General features: G+C 47.3%; 1 protein-coding gene across 1 annotated transcript in view; it reads left to right on the top strand.

Moving 5' to 3' along the window:
* stau2 (staufen double-stranded RNA binding protein 2) overlaps positions 1-13,959 on the top strand; it is a 334,020-nt gene that overhangs the window by 84,193 nt on the left and 235,868 nt on the right. The window contains exon 7 of the mRNA XM_082966023.1: positions 7,329-7,436. Within this exon, the coding sequence (XP_082822149.1) occupies positions 7,329-7,436 (108 nt within the window). The remainder of the gene's footprint in view (positions 1-7,328; positions 7,437-13,959) is intronic.

Below are 13,959 nucleotides of genomic sequence, written 5' to 3'. Positions count from 1 at the left end.
GAAAGTGTTTACATGAGAAATGTGTTGTCAGAGCAGATGAATGTTGTACTGTTAAAGTAGAGTAGGGGACTGGGTTATTTCCTGTTTACAGGTCTTCAATACTCCAGAGTTTCCTGTCGTTCTGAACGTTATTTTGCCTGATAACAGACTAAACCCGCTAGAACATTAAAATGTCACTTCTCTGCTTTCTGAGAACATGTTCATGTTCTGTTTGTTGTGTTTCCCGGGAACCTTTTTTAAAACTTAAAAAAAAAAACATTTTTATTGATACAAATCATGGGAAACAACAACAATAGATATTATTGGCACGGTTTGGTACATTTTAGATCCAGTTACAAATGGTACAACTCCTCCCTCCACCCACCCCAAAAGGTGTTCTAATGTTCTGTTCTGTTGTTCTATGTTGTTCTAGAGCCCAAAGGCATCATTTATAATCGTTGTGTACATTTCACACTACATTTCTGAACAGTCTACACACGTACAAAAATATTGATGTGTATAAATTTGGCATACGCCATACACACGCATGTTTTCCATTATAAAATCAGACCTGTCCTAAAACAGAATTAAAACTCTTCCTGGAAAGCACCTCCGTTCACCCTTTATGCTGACAATAACACCCTTCATTTGTCTTATAATTTGGAACTATTGGCATTTGGCCACAGCTTGCAAAAGACTTAATTGTTTTTAATATTTAGTTTATCAATTGATTATTGGGTTTTTATGTCCTTCCTTGGTATTGGCTCTGAGATTAACTAGACTATGATGTCATGCTTCTATCCTGCCTCGGTATTGGCTCTGAGATTAACTAGACTATGATTTCATGCTCCTATCGCACAGCGATACTGTAGCCAACCCACACTGTCAAATATTTTACATAAGCTTCCGGTCAATTTACTTGACTTTTTAATTTGTATCACCACTGATATTCATTTCTGCATTGTTGGGAAAGGCATTTCACTGTACTTGTGCACATGACAAAAAAAAAAAAAATCAAACATGCAGTGCATTCGGAAAGTATTCAGAGCCCTTGACTTTTCCCACATTTTGTTACGTTACGGCCTTGTTCTAAAATTGATTAAAAAAAAAAAATGTATCCTCATCAATCTACACACAATACCCCATAATGACATCACAATACCCCATAATGACATCACAATACCCCATAATGACATCACAATACCCCATAATGACATCACAATACCCCATAATGACATCACAATACCCCATAATGACAACGCAAAAACAGGTTTAAATATTTTTTGCAAATGTATTGAAGTATAAAAACCAGATACCTTATTTACTTAAGTATTCAGACCCTTTGCTATGAAACTCGAAATTGAGCTCAGGTGCATCCTGTTTCCATTGATCATCCTTGGGATACAGCTTGATTGGAGTCCACCTGTGGTAAATTCAATTGATTGGACCTGATTTGGAAAGGCACATACCTGTCTATATAAGGTCCCACAGTTGACAGTGCATGTCAGAGCAAAAACCAAGCCATGAGGTCAAAGGAATTGTCTGTAGAGCTCAGAGACAGGATTGTGTCGAGGCACAGATCTGCGGAAGAGTACCAAAACATTTCTGCAGCATAGAAGGTCCCCAAGAACACAGTGGCCTCCATCATTCTTAAATGGAAGAAGTTTGGAACCACCAAGACTCTTCCTAGAGCTGGCTGCCCGGCCAAACTGAGCAATCGGGGGAGAAGGGCCTTGGACAGGGAGGTGACCAAGAACCCGATGGTCACTCTGACAGAGCTATAGAGTTCCTCTGTGGAGATGGGAGAACCTTCCAGAAGGACAACCATCTCTGCAGCACTCCACCAATCAGGCCTTTATGGTAGAGTGGCCAGACCGAAGCCCCTCCTCAGTGAAAGGCACATGACAGCCCGCTTGGAGTTTGACAAAAGGCACCTAAAGACTCTCAGACCATGAGAAACAAGATTCTCTGGTCTGATGAAACCAAGACTCCTGAACAGCTAATCAAAGGGCTACCCAGAACCCTCTTTTACGCTGCTGCTGGTCTCTGTTGATCATCTGATGCATAGTCACTTTACCTCTACCTTCATGTATATATTATCTCGGCGCCCCCGCACATTGACTCTGTACCGTAATACCCTGTATATAGCCTCCACATTGACTCTGTACCAGTACCCCCTGTATATAGCCTCCACATCGACTCTGTACCGGTACCCCCTGTATATAGCCTCCACATTGACTCTGTACCGGTACCCCCTGTATATAGCCTCCACATCGACTCTGTACCGTAACACCCTGTATATAGCCTCCACATCGACTCTGTACCGGTAACCCCTGTATATAGCCTCCACATTGTCTCTGTACCGTAACACCCTGTATATAGCCTCCACATTGACTCTGTACTGGTACCCCCTGTATATAGCCTCCACATTGACTCTGTACCGGTACCCCCTGTATATAACCTCCACATCGACTCTGTCCCGGTACCCCCTGTATATAGCCTCCACATTGACTCTGTACCGGTACCCCCTGTATATAACCTCCACATTGACTCTGTACCGGTACCCCCTGTATATAGCCTCCACATTGACTCTGTACCGGTATCCCCTGTATATAGCCTCCACATTGACTCTGTACCGGTACCCCCTGTATATAGCCTCCACATTGACTCTGTACCGGTATCCCCTGTATATAGCCTCCACATTGACTCTGTACCGGTACCCCCTGTATATAGCCTCCACATTGACTCTGTACCGTAATACCCTGCATATAGCCTCCACATTGACTCTGTACCGTAATACCCTGTATATAGCCTCCACATTGACTCTGTACCGGTGCCCCCTGTATATAGCCTCCACATTGACTCTGTACCGGTACCCCCTGTATATAGCCTCCACATTGACTCTGTACCGGTACCCCCTGTATATAGCCTCCACATTGACTCTGTACCGGTACCTCCTGTATATAGCCTCCACATTGACTCTGTACCGGTACCTCCTGTATATAGCCTCCACATTGACTCTGTACCGGTACCCCCTGTATATAGCCTCCACATTGACTCTGTACCGGTACCCCCTGTATATAGCCTCCACATTGACTCTGTAACCGGTACCCCCTGTATATAGCCTCCACATTGACTCTGTACCGTAACACCCTGTATATAGCCTCCACATTGACACTGTACCAGTACCCCCTGTATATAGCCTCCACATTGACTCTGTACCGGTACCCCCTGTATATAGCCTCCACATTGACTCTGTACCGGTACCCCCTGTATATAGCCTCCACATTGACTCTGTAACCGGTACCCCCTGTATATAGCCTCCACATTGACTCTGTACCGGTACCCCCTGTATATAATCTCGCTATTGTTATTTTACTGCTGCTCTTTAATTATTTGTTACTTTTACTTTCTATTGATTTCTTAACTTCTTAAAACTGCATTGTTGGTTAAGGGCTTGTAAGTAAAGCATTTCACTGTAAGGTCTAGACCTGTTGTATTCGCCACATGTGACAAATAACCTTTGAAGATTCAACTCTTTGGCCTGAATGCCAAGCATCATGTCTGGAGGAAACCTGGCACCATCCCTACGGTGAAGCATGGTGGTGGTGGCAGCATCATGCTGTGGGGATGTTTTTCAGCAGCAGGGACTGGGAGACTAATCAGGATCGAGGAAAAGATGAACGGAGCAAAGTACAGAGAGATCCCTGTTGAAAACCTGCTCCAGAGTCCTAATGACCTCAGACTGGGGTGAAGGTTCACCTTCCAACAGGACAATGACCCTAAGCACACAGCCAAGACAACGCAGGAGTGGCTTCGGGACAAGTCTCTGAATGTCCTTGAGTGGCCCAGCCAGAGCCCGGACTTGAACCCGATCGAACATATCTGGAGAGGCCTGAAAATATAGAGACTTTGAGAGAGCGAGTCAACATCCAACCTGACGGAGCTTGAGAGGATCTGCAGAGAAGAATGGGAGAAACTCCCCAAATACAGGTGTGCCAAGCTTGTAGCGTCATACCCAAGAAGACTCGAGGCTGTACTCACTGCCAAAGGTGCTTCAGCAAAGTACTTAGTAAAGTGTCTGAGTACTTATGTAAATGTGATATGTTTTTTTTTGTATTGTATTTTTATTAGCAAACATTTAAAAAAAAAAATGTTTTGTCAATATATGGTATTGTGTGTAGATTGTTGAGGGGGGAAAAACACGATTTAATCCATTTCAGAATGAGGATGTAACCTGGTGGTGGAAAAAGGTCTGGATTATTTCCAAAGGAACTGTAGGCCTACTTCAATGTAAAAGTTCAGCTGTTTAAATTAGACTATAGAGGTATTATAAACCTCACTGCCTAGGATGTAGTAACACTTGAAATACATATAGGCTTTTATTTACAATGTTACTAGGTCCAATTAAATGTGATGCACATGGTCATTTGTTGTATGTCTCCTTGGGGAATATGAGCCCGTCACGTCCAGAAATAGGTGAGAAATATATTCTAAAATAGGAAAAAGATGTCTAATTATTTTCGATTCTTAAAATAAAACACAGATTTTCGGGCCTTCTCACTAACAGTAAATGGCTACATTCTTGTTAATATTTTTTCCTGTTTTTAGTTTATGAATAAGCTTTTCGGGGGCTCCCAAGTTGTTCAGCGGTCTAAGGCACTGCAGTGTCTGGGCTGTGTTGCAGCCGGCCGTGACCGGGAGATCCATGAGGCAACATACAATTTTGTCCGGGTTAGGGGAGGGTTTGGCTGGCAGGGATGTACTTGTCCCATCGCACTCTAGCGACTCCTGTGGCGGGCCGGGCGCAGTGCACGCTGACACGGTCGTCAGGTGTACGGTGTTTCCTCCGACACTTTGGGGCGGTTGGCTTCCGGGTTAAGTGAGCGGTTTGTCTAGAAGCATTGCGGCTTTGGCAGGGGTCGTGTTTCGGATAACGCGTGGCTCTCGAACCTTCACCTCTCGTGAGTCCGTATTGGGAGTTGCAGCGATGGTACAAGACTGTATACTACCAATTGGAAAATCACGAAATTGAGGAGAAAAAGGGCGGTAAAAAGAAAAAAATAAGAAAATGCTTTTTGTCCTATCCCCCATTTTGCACAAAATACTTCCTTGCCAGTTTGCAATACAATATTTCAACCGCTAGTAAAGGTGCACACATAGTAAAACGTTATGGGTAGGTGAGCACGTTCTCACGTCAAATTACATTTGTATAAATGCCAACTTTTGTGTGAAAACTGGCGCATGCACATGTTGGGATGTATTTTGTACGTACCCAAAGTTTTCATATGAGGCCCCTGAGGAGCAGAAGAAGGAGGTAAAAGTAGCTAGCTAGCATTGGCTAACGTTAGCTATTAGCTGTGTCCAAGGCCAGGGGATTGTTTGAAAGAGAAACTCACATTTACTACTATGAGAGATAGTATTATTTCTTATTTCTGCTCATCGTCACCTGTTATAAACTGACAACAATGCCTTGCCAGCTGACTTAATTGTCCACTGTTCGAAGCACTGTTTCCTGAAGCATTCAGGTCCCGTGTGGCTCAGTTGGTAGAGCATGGTGTTTGCAACGCCAGGGTTGTGGGTTCGATTCCCACGGGGGACCAGTAGGGGGGGAAAAAATGTATGAAATGTATGCATTCACTACTGTAAGTCGCTCTGGATAAGAGCGTCTGCTAAATGACTAAAATGTAAACGTAAAAAGCATTCTGCCCTGTTCTGAAAGAACTTCCTGTGTTTACCGGCACGCTGTGGATGTTTGGTCAGGACGTGTCGTTTATATATGAATTTGTTTGTTTTGATTGACTCATTACAAAGCACTTCCCGCGACACAAAACACATTGAGGGAGCGCCTCGTTAATTCTCAAAGTTTGTATGAAAGAGAGAAACTCGTCGGTGTATTGGCTTTTCGTGACGATTGAGCTCAGTCAGAAGTTGTTGCGAGCATGAGTCCATTTGGCGAGTGGGAATGACAAGTCAGTGGCTTACAGCGCGTCATTCTGCTGTTGAACGACAGCGCTGCAGCGTGTGTCGCGGCGCGATCTCCAAGAAAAAACTCCAGAATAAAGATCTGGTGAAGCACACTGGCATCCCTCTCCCACTCACACAGCTGCCAAACTGAGCAGAGACCCGCTGCTGAGCAGAGATCGCAGTGGCACTTGGCCAAATCAATGAATTAAATAATTATACATTTAATCTGACTCGCCATTAACAGGTCGCGACCCATACTTTAAGAAAGGTTGTTCTAGAGCCCTGAGGAGCAGAAGGAGGTGGATGAGGGGAGTTCTGTTGTTCTAGAGCCCTGAGGAGCAGAAGGAGGTGGAGTAGGGGAGTTCTGTTGTTCTAGAGCCCTGAGGAGCAGAAGGAGGTGGAGTAGGGGAGTTCTGTTGTTCTAGAGCCCTGAGGAGCAGAAGGAGGTGGATGAGGCGAGTTCTCATGTTCTGTTGTTCTAGAGCCCTGAGGAGCAGAAGGAGGTAGATGAGGGGACTTCTAATATTCTGTTGTTCTAGAACCCTGAGGAGCAGAAGGAGGTGGATGAGGGGAGTTCTAATGTTCTGTTGTTCTAGAGCCCTGAGGAGCAGAAGGAGGTAGATGAGGCGAGTTCTAATGTTCTGTTCTTCTAGAGCCCCGAGGAGCAGAAGGAGGTAGATGAGGCGAGTTCTAATGTTCTGTTCTGTTGTTCTAGAGCCCCGAGGAGCAGAAGGAGGTAGATGAGGGGAGTTCTCATGTTCTGTTCTGTTGTTCTAGAGCCCCGAGGAGCAGAAGGAGGTAGATGAGGCAAGTTCTAATGTTCTGTTCTGTTCTTCTAGAGCCCCGAGGAGCAGGAGGTAGATTAGGGGAGTTCTCATGTTCTGTTCTGTTGTTCTAGAGCCCCGAGGAGCAGGAGGTAGATTAGGGGAGTTCTAATGTTCTGTTCTGTTGTTCTAGAGCCCTGAGGAGCAGGAGGTAGATTAGGGGAGTTCTAATGTTCTGTTCTGTTCTTCTAGAGCCCCGAGGAGCAGGAGGTAGATTAGGGGAGTTCTAATGTTCTGTTCTGTTGTTCTAGAGCCCCGAGGAGCAGAAGGAGGTAGATGAGGGGAGTTCTAATGTTCTGTTCTGTTGTTCTAGAGCCCCGAGGAGCAGAAGGAGGTAGATGAGGGGAGTTCTAATGTTCTGTTCTGTTCTTCTAGAGCCCCGAGGAGCAGGAGGTAGATTAGGGGAGTTCTAATGTTCTGTTCTGTTGTTCTAGAGCCCTGAGGAGCAGAAGGAGGTAGATTAGGGGAGTTCTCATGTTCTGTTCTGTTGTTCTAGAGCCCTGAGGAGCAGAAGGAGGTAGATGAGGGGAGTTCTAATGTTCTGTTCTGTTCTTCTAGAGCCCCGAGGAGCAGAAGGAGGTGGATGAGGGGAGTGATGCCTCTAAGTCAGAAATCAGTCTGGTTTATGAGATAGCCCTCAAGAGGAACCTGTCTGTCTGCTTCGAGGTAAGACACGTAACATTGTGTCTGTGTGTCTTCCTCTTTACCCATAAAACAGTCTAAACAGCTTCACCCATACAAACTATCATAACAGCTTGCTCTCATCCAGACCTTTCACTATAATATCTGTTCAATGTTTAATTGATTTATTTAACCTTTATTTAACTGGGGTCATTGTCCTTCACTCTCCCTCCGTACTCATACGTTATGTTGGGATTAGTTTGAATGGTCGCTGTCCTTGTCATTTTCATAGTTGGGCTCGGTGACTCACCCAGGTAACTATGTTGCCGTCACTCCCACAGAGTCCTGCTATTGGTTTCTACCTTGTCTGATGGTCCTCGTTGTGACCGTTTTGGTCTGATGTCTCTGACCCAGATCAATCCGTTTCTTCCAGGAGTAGAACACAGGTCTGAATCGGTTTAGTCCAACACTAGGTAGTTTCGCCTTTCGTCTTTCTTTCACCTCTCTCCCACCACTCCCTTCGTCCCTCCATCCCTCCATACTGTACATGCCAGATGAACTAGAGGGAGAGAGAGAGAGAGAGAGAGGTGGAAGGAGAGAGAGGGAGAGGTGGAAGGAGAGCGAGGGAGAGGTGGAAGGAGAGCGAGGGAGAGGTGGAAGGAGAGAGAGGGAGAGGTGGAAGGAGAGAGAGGGAGAGGTGGAAGGAGTGAGAGAGAGGGTGTGGAAGGAGAGAGAGAGAGAGAGGGGGGTGGAAAGGAGAGAGAGAGAGAGAGAGAGAGAGAGAGGGGGGTGGAAGGAGAGAGAGAGAGGGGGTGGAAGGAGTGAGAGGGGGTGGAAGGAGTGAGAGAGAGTGGAAGGAGTGAGAGAGAGGGGGTGGAAGGAGAGAGAGAGAGGGGGTGGAAGGAGAGAGAGAGAGAGAGGGGTGGAAGGAGAGAGAGAGAGAGAGAGGGGGTGGAAGGAGTGAGAGAGAGAGAGAGGGTGGAAGGAGAGAGAGAGTGAGAGAGAGAGAGAGAGGGGGGGTGGAAGAGAGAGAGAGGGGGTGGAAGGAGTGAGAGGGGGTGGAAGGAGCGAGAGAGAGAGGTGGAAGGAGAGAGAGAGAGAGAGGGGTGGAAGGAGAGAGAGAGAGAGAGGGGGTGGAAGGAGTGATAGAGAGAGGGGTGGAAGGAGAGATAGAGAGGTGGAAGGAGTGAGAGAGAGGGGGTGGAAGGAGAGAGAGAGGGGTGGAAGGAGTGAGAGAGAGAGGGGGGGGGTGGAAGGAGAGAGAGAGGGGGTGGAAGGAGTGAGAGAGAGGGTGTGGAAGGAGAGAGAGAGAGAGAGAGGGGTGGAAAGGAGAGAGAGAGAGAGAGGGGGGTGGAAGGAGAGAGTGAGAGGGGGTGGAAGGAGTGAGAGAGAGAGGTGGAAGGAGTGAGAGAGAGGGGGTGGAAGGAGAGAGAGAGGGGTGGAAGGAGAGAGAGAGAGAGAGGGATGGAAGGAGAGAGAGAGAGAGGGGGTGGAAGGAGTGATAGAGAGAGGGGTGGAAGGAGAGATAGAGAGGTGGAAGGAGTGAGAGAGGGGGTGGAAGGAGAGAGAGAGGGGTGGAAGGAGTGAGAGAGAGGGGGTGGAAGGAGAGAGAGAGAGAGGGGTGGAAGGAGAGAGAGAGAGAGAGAGAGAGAGAGAGGGGGGTGGAAGGAGAGAGAGAGAGGGGGTGGAAGGCAGTGAGAGAGAGAGGTGGAAGGAGTGAGAGAGAGGGGGTGGAAGGAGAGAGAGAGGGGGTTGGAAGGAGAGAGAGAGGGGGTGGAAGGAGAGAGAGAGAGAGAGGGGTGGAGGAGGAGAGAGAGGGGAGAGAGAGGGGGGGGGGAAGGAGTGATAGAGAGAGGGGTGGAAGGAGAGATAGAGAGGTGGAAGGAGTGAGAGAGGGGGTGGAAGGAGAGAGAGAGGGGTGGAAGGATTGAGAGAGAGGGGGTGGAAGGATTGAGAGAGAGGGGGTGGAAGGAGAGAGAGAGGGGTGGAAGGAGTGAGAGAGAGGGGGTGGAAGGAGAGAGAGAGAGAGAGAGAGAGAGAGAGGGTGAAGGAGAGAGAGGGGGTGGGAGGAGTGATATAGAGAGGGTGGAAGGATTGAGTGAGAGAGAGGGTGGTTGGTGAGAGTAGAGTGAGAGTGAGGGGCGGTGGTAGGAGTGAGAGAGAGGGGTGGAAGGAGTGAGAGAGAGGGGGTGGAGGAGTGAGAGGGAGGGGGTTGGAAGGAGTGAGTAGAGAGTGGTAGGTGTGAGAGAGTGGGAGTGGATGGTGAGAGAGAGGGGTGGATGGAGTGAGAGAAGGGGTGGAAGGAGAGAGAGAGAGAGAGAGGGGTGGAAGGAGAGAGAGAGAGAGAGAGAGAGAGAGGTGGAGGGAGAGAGAGAGAGAGGGGTAGAAGGAGAGAGAAGGCGAGAGAGAGGGGTGGAAGGAGTGAGAGAGAGAGAGAGAGAGAGAGAGGGGGGTGGAAGGAGAGAGAGAGAGGGTGGAAGGAGAGAGAGAGAGAGAGAGAGAGAGAGGGGTGGAAGGAGTGAGAGAGGGGGTGGAAGGAGAGAGAGAGAGAGAGAGAGAGAGGTGGAAGGAGAGAGAGAGAGGGGGTGGAAGGAGTGAGAGAGGTGGAAGGAGTGAGAGAGAGGGGGTGGAAGGAGTGAGAGAGAGGTGGAAGGAGTGAGAGAGAGAGGTGGAAGGAGTGAGAGAGAGGGGTGGGGAAGGAGTGAGAGAGAGGGGGTGGAAGGAGAGAGAGAGAGGGGTGGAAGGAGTGAGAGAGAGGAAGGGGGTGGAAGGAGAGAGGGGTGGAAGGGAGAGAGAGAGAGAGAGAGAGAGAGAGAGGGGTGGAAGGAGAGAGAGGGGGTGGAAGGAGTGAGATAGAGAGGGTGGAAGGAGTGAGAGAGAGGGGGTGGAAGGAGAGAGAGAGAGAGAGGGGTGGAAGGAGTGAGAGAGAGGGGTGGAAGGAGTAGAGAGAGGGGGTGGAAGGAGAGAGAGAGAGGGGTGGAGGAGGAGTGAGAGAGAGAGGGGTGGAAGGAGAGAGAGAGGAGAGTGGAAGGAGGAGAGAGAGGGAGAGAGAGAGAGAGAGAGAGAGAGGTGGAGGGAGAGAGAGAGAGGGGGTGGAAGGAGAGAGAGAGAGAGAGAAACACATCTATCTATTGGACTTTTCCATTCGGCCTTTTTAATTGTTGTTAATCAGAGCATGATATTGGTTTCTACTCTTCCATGAACTTCAATATGAATCACTTCGTCATTAAAACACAATGTATCAGGTTTACAATGATTCAATCGATGTTGATTGGTCGTTGCCATGGCGCCCTCGGGGCTGGCCTGTTTAACTCCAGCTAATTTGTTGTTCATTTTGTTATAATTTAGTGTTTTTATTTGCAATTCTTTTTCTGCAAGCTATTGGTTTTGGAAGATAGCTAGAGAGATGACAGCATCCTGATGATCTGGGGTCTGTTCAATAGCAGCTGTAAAATGATTGGTTAGATCTACTGGACTGCCAGCTGTTAGATTTGCCGTTCTGATTGGAACGGGCCATTTCCTCTGAGGTCTCGGGTGGCCAGGACAAACTTGACTCGGTGCTGAACCTCACCAAATGGCCACCCGTACTATTTGCATTGCCCCCCCCCCCCCCCACACACACACACACCATTTTAACGTTGCTGCACCTCTCTGTTTATTATCTATGCATAGTCACTTTAACTCTACCCACATGTACATATTACCTCAATTACCTCGACTAACCGGTGCCCCGCACATTGACTCTGTACCGGTACCCCCTGTATATAGCCTCCACATTGACTCTGTACCGTAACACCCTGTATATAGCCTCCACATTGACTCTGTACCGGTACCCCCTGTATATAGCCTCCACATTGACTCTGTACCGGTACCCCCTGTATATAGCCTCCACATTGACTCTGTACCGGTACCCCCTGTATATAGCCTCCACATTGACTCTGTACCGGTACCCCCTGTATATAGCCTCCACATTGACTCTGTACCGGTACCCCCTGTATATAGCCTCCACATTGACTCTGTACCGTACACCCTGTATATAGCCTCCACATTGACTCTGTACCGGTACCCCCTGTATATAGCCTCCACATTGACTCTGTACCGGTACCCCCTGTATATAGCCTCCACATTGACTCTGTACCGGTACCCCCTGTATATAGCCTCCACATTGACTCGGTACCGGTACCCCCTGTATATAGCCTCCACATTGACTCTGTACCGGTACCCCCTGTATATAGCCTCCACATTGACTCTGTACCGGTACCCCCCTGTATATAGCCTCCACATTGACTCTGTACCGGTACCCCCTGTATATAGCCTCCACATTGACTCTGTACCGGTACCCCCTGTATATAGCCTCCACATTGACTCTGTACCGGTACCCCCTGTATATAGCCTCCACATTGACTCTGTACCCCCTGTATATAGCCTCCACATTGACTCTGTACCGGTACCCCCTGTATATAGCCTCCACATTGACTCTGTACCGGTACCCCCTGTATATAGCCTCCACATTGACTCTGTACCGGTACCCCCTGTATATAGCCTCCACATTGACTCTGTACCGGTACCCCCTGTATATAGCCCCCACATTGACTCTGTACCGGTACCCCCTGTATATAGCCTCCACATTGACTATGTACCGTAACACCCTGTATATAGCCTCCACATTGACTCTGTACCGGTACCCCCTGTATATAGTCTCCACATTGACTCTGTACCGGTACCCCCTGTATATAGCCTCCACATTGACTCTGTACCGGTACCCCCTGTATATAGCCTCCACATTGACTATGTACCGTAACACCCTGTATATAGCCTCCACATTGACTCTGTACCGGTACCCCCTGTATATAGTCTCCACATTGACTCTGTACCGGTACCCCCTGTATATAGCCTCCACATTGACTCTGTACCGGTACCCCCTGTATATAGTCTCCACATTGACTCTGTACTGTAACACCCTGTATATAGCCTCCACATTGACTCTGTACCGGTACCCCCTGTATATAGCCTCCACATTGACTATGTACCGTAACACCCTGTATATAGCCTCCACATTGACTCTGTACCGGTACCCCCTGTATATAGCCTCCACATTGACTATGTACCGTAACACCCTGTATATAGCCTCCACATTGACTATGTACCGTAAAGGCAATGCTACCAAGTACTAATTGAGTGTATGTGAACTTCTGACCCAGTGGGAATGTGATGAAAGAAATAAAAGCTGAAGTAAATCATTCTCTCTACTATTATTCTGACATTTCACATTCTTAAAATAAAGTGGTGATCCTAAGACAGGGATTTGTTACTAGGATTAAATGTCAGGAATTGTAAAAACTGAGTTTAAATGTATTTGGCTAAGGTGTATGTGAACTTCTGACTTCAACTGTACATGTCAGCAACAACAGCTAATGCATTTATTTATTTATCATCAAGGAGTTGCAGTCTGTTGTGGAATGGGTGGCCAGTAATAAACTGGTCCTGAACATCTCTAAAACTAAGAGCATTATATTTGGTACAAATCGTTCCTTAAGTTCTAGACCTCAGCTGAATCTGGTAATGAATGGTGTGGCTGTTGAACAAGTTGAGGAGACTAAATTACTTGGCGTTACCTTAGATTGTAAACTGTTATGGTCAAAACATATTGATTCAATGGTTGTAAAGATGGGGAGAGGTCTAGCCGTAATAAAGATATGCTCTGCTTTCTTGACACCACACTCCACAAAACAGGTCCTGCAGGATCTAGTTTAGTCTTATCTTGATTATTGTCCAGTCGTGTGGTCCAGTGCTGCAAGGAAAGACCTAGTTAAACTGCAGCTGGTCCAGAAGAGAGCGGCACGTTCTGCTCTTCATTGTAATCAGAGGGCTGATATTAATACTATGAATAACAGTCTCTCTTGGCTAAGAGTTGAGGAGAGACTGACTGCATCACTTCTTCTTTTTATAAGAAACATTAATGTGTTGAAAATCCCAAATTGTTTGCATAGTCAACTTACACACAGCTCTGACACCACACACTTATACCCCACCAGACATGCCACCAGGGGTCTTTTCATAGTCCCCCAAATCCAGAACAAATTCAAGAAAGCGTTCAGTATTATATAGAGCCCTTATTGTATGGAACTTCCTTCCATCTCATATTGAACAGCAAACCTGGTTGAAAAAAAAACAGATACAAATATATTTTTAATGTTTTATGTATTTCTGGCCAGCATCCCGGAGTCGCCTCTTCACTGTTGACGTTGAGACTGGTGTTTTGCAGGGTACTATTTAATGAAGCTGCCAGTTGAGGACTTGTCTGTTTCTCAAACTAGACACTCTAATGTACTTGTCCTCTTGCTCAGTTGTGCACCGGGGCCTCCCACTCCTCTTTCTATTCTGGTTAGAGCCAGTTTGCTCTGTTCTGTGAAGAGAGAAGTACACAGCGTTGTACAAGATCTTCAGTTTCTTGGCAGTTTCTCACATGGAATAGCCTTCATTTCTCAGAACAAGAATAGACTGAAGAGTTTCAGAAGGAAGTTCTTTGTTTCTGGCCATTTTGAGCCTGTAATCGAACCCACAATTG

The sequence above is a fragment of the Salmo salar genome, chromosome 19, assembly GCF_965601325.2.
Source record: "Salmo salar chromosome 19, fSalSal1, whole genome shotgun sequence".
Classification (NCBI taxonomy): Eukaryota; Metazoa; Chordata; class Actinopteri; order Salmoniformes; family Salmonidae; genus Salmo; species Salmo salar.
Note: the sequence above shows the minus strand (reverse complement) of the source record. Positions and strands in the feature narration are given on the sequence as shown.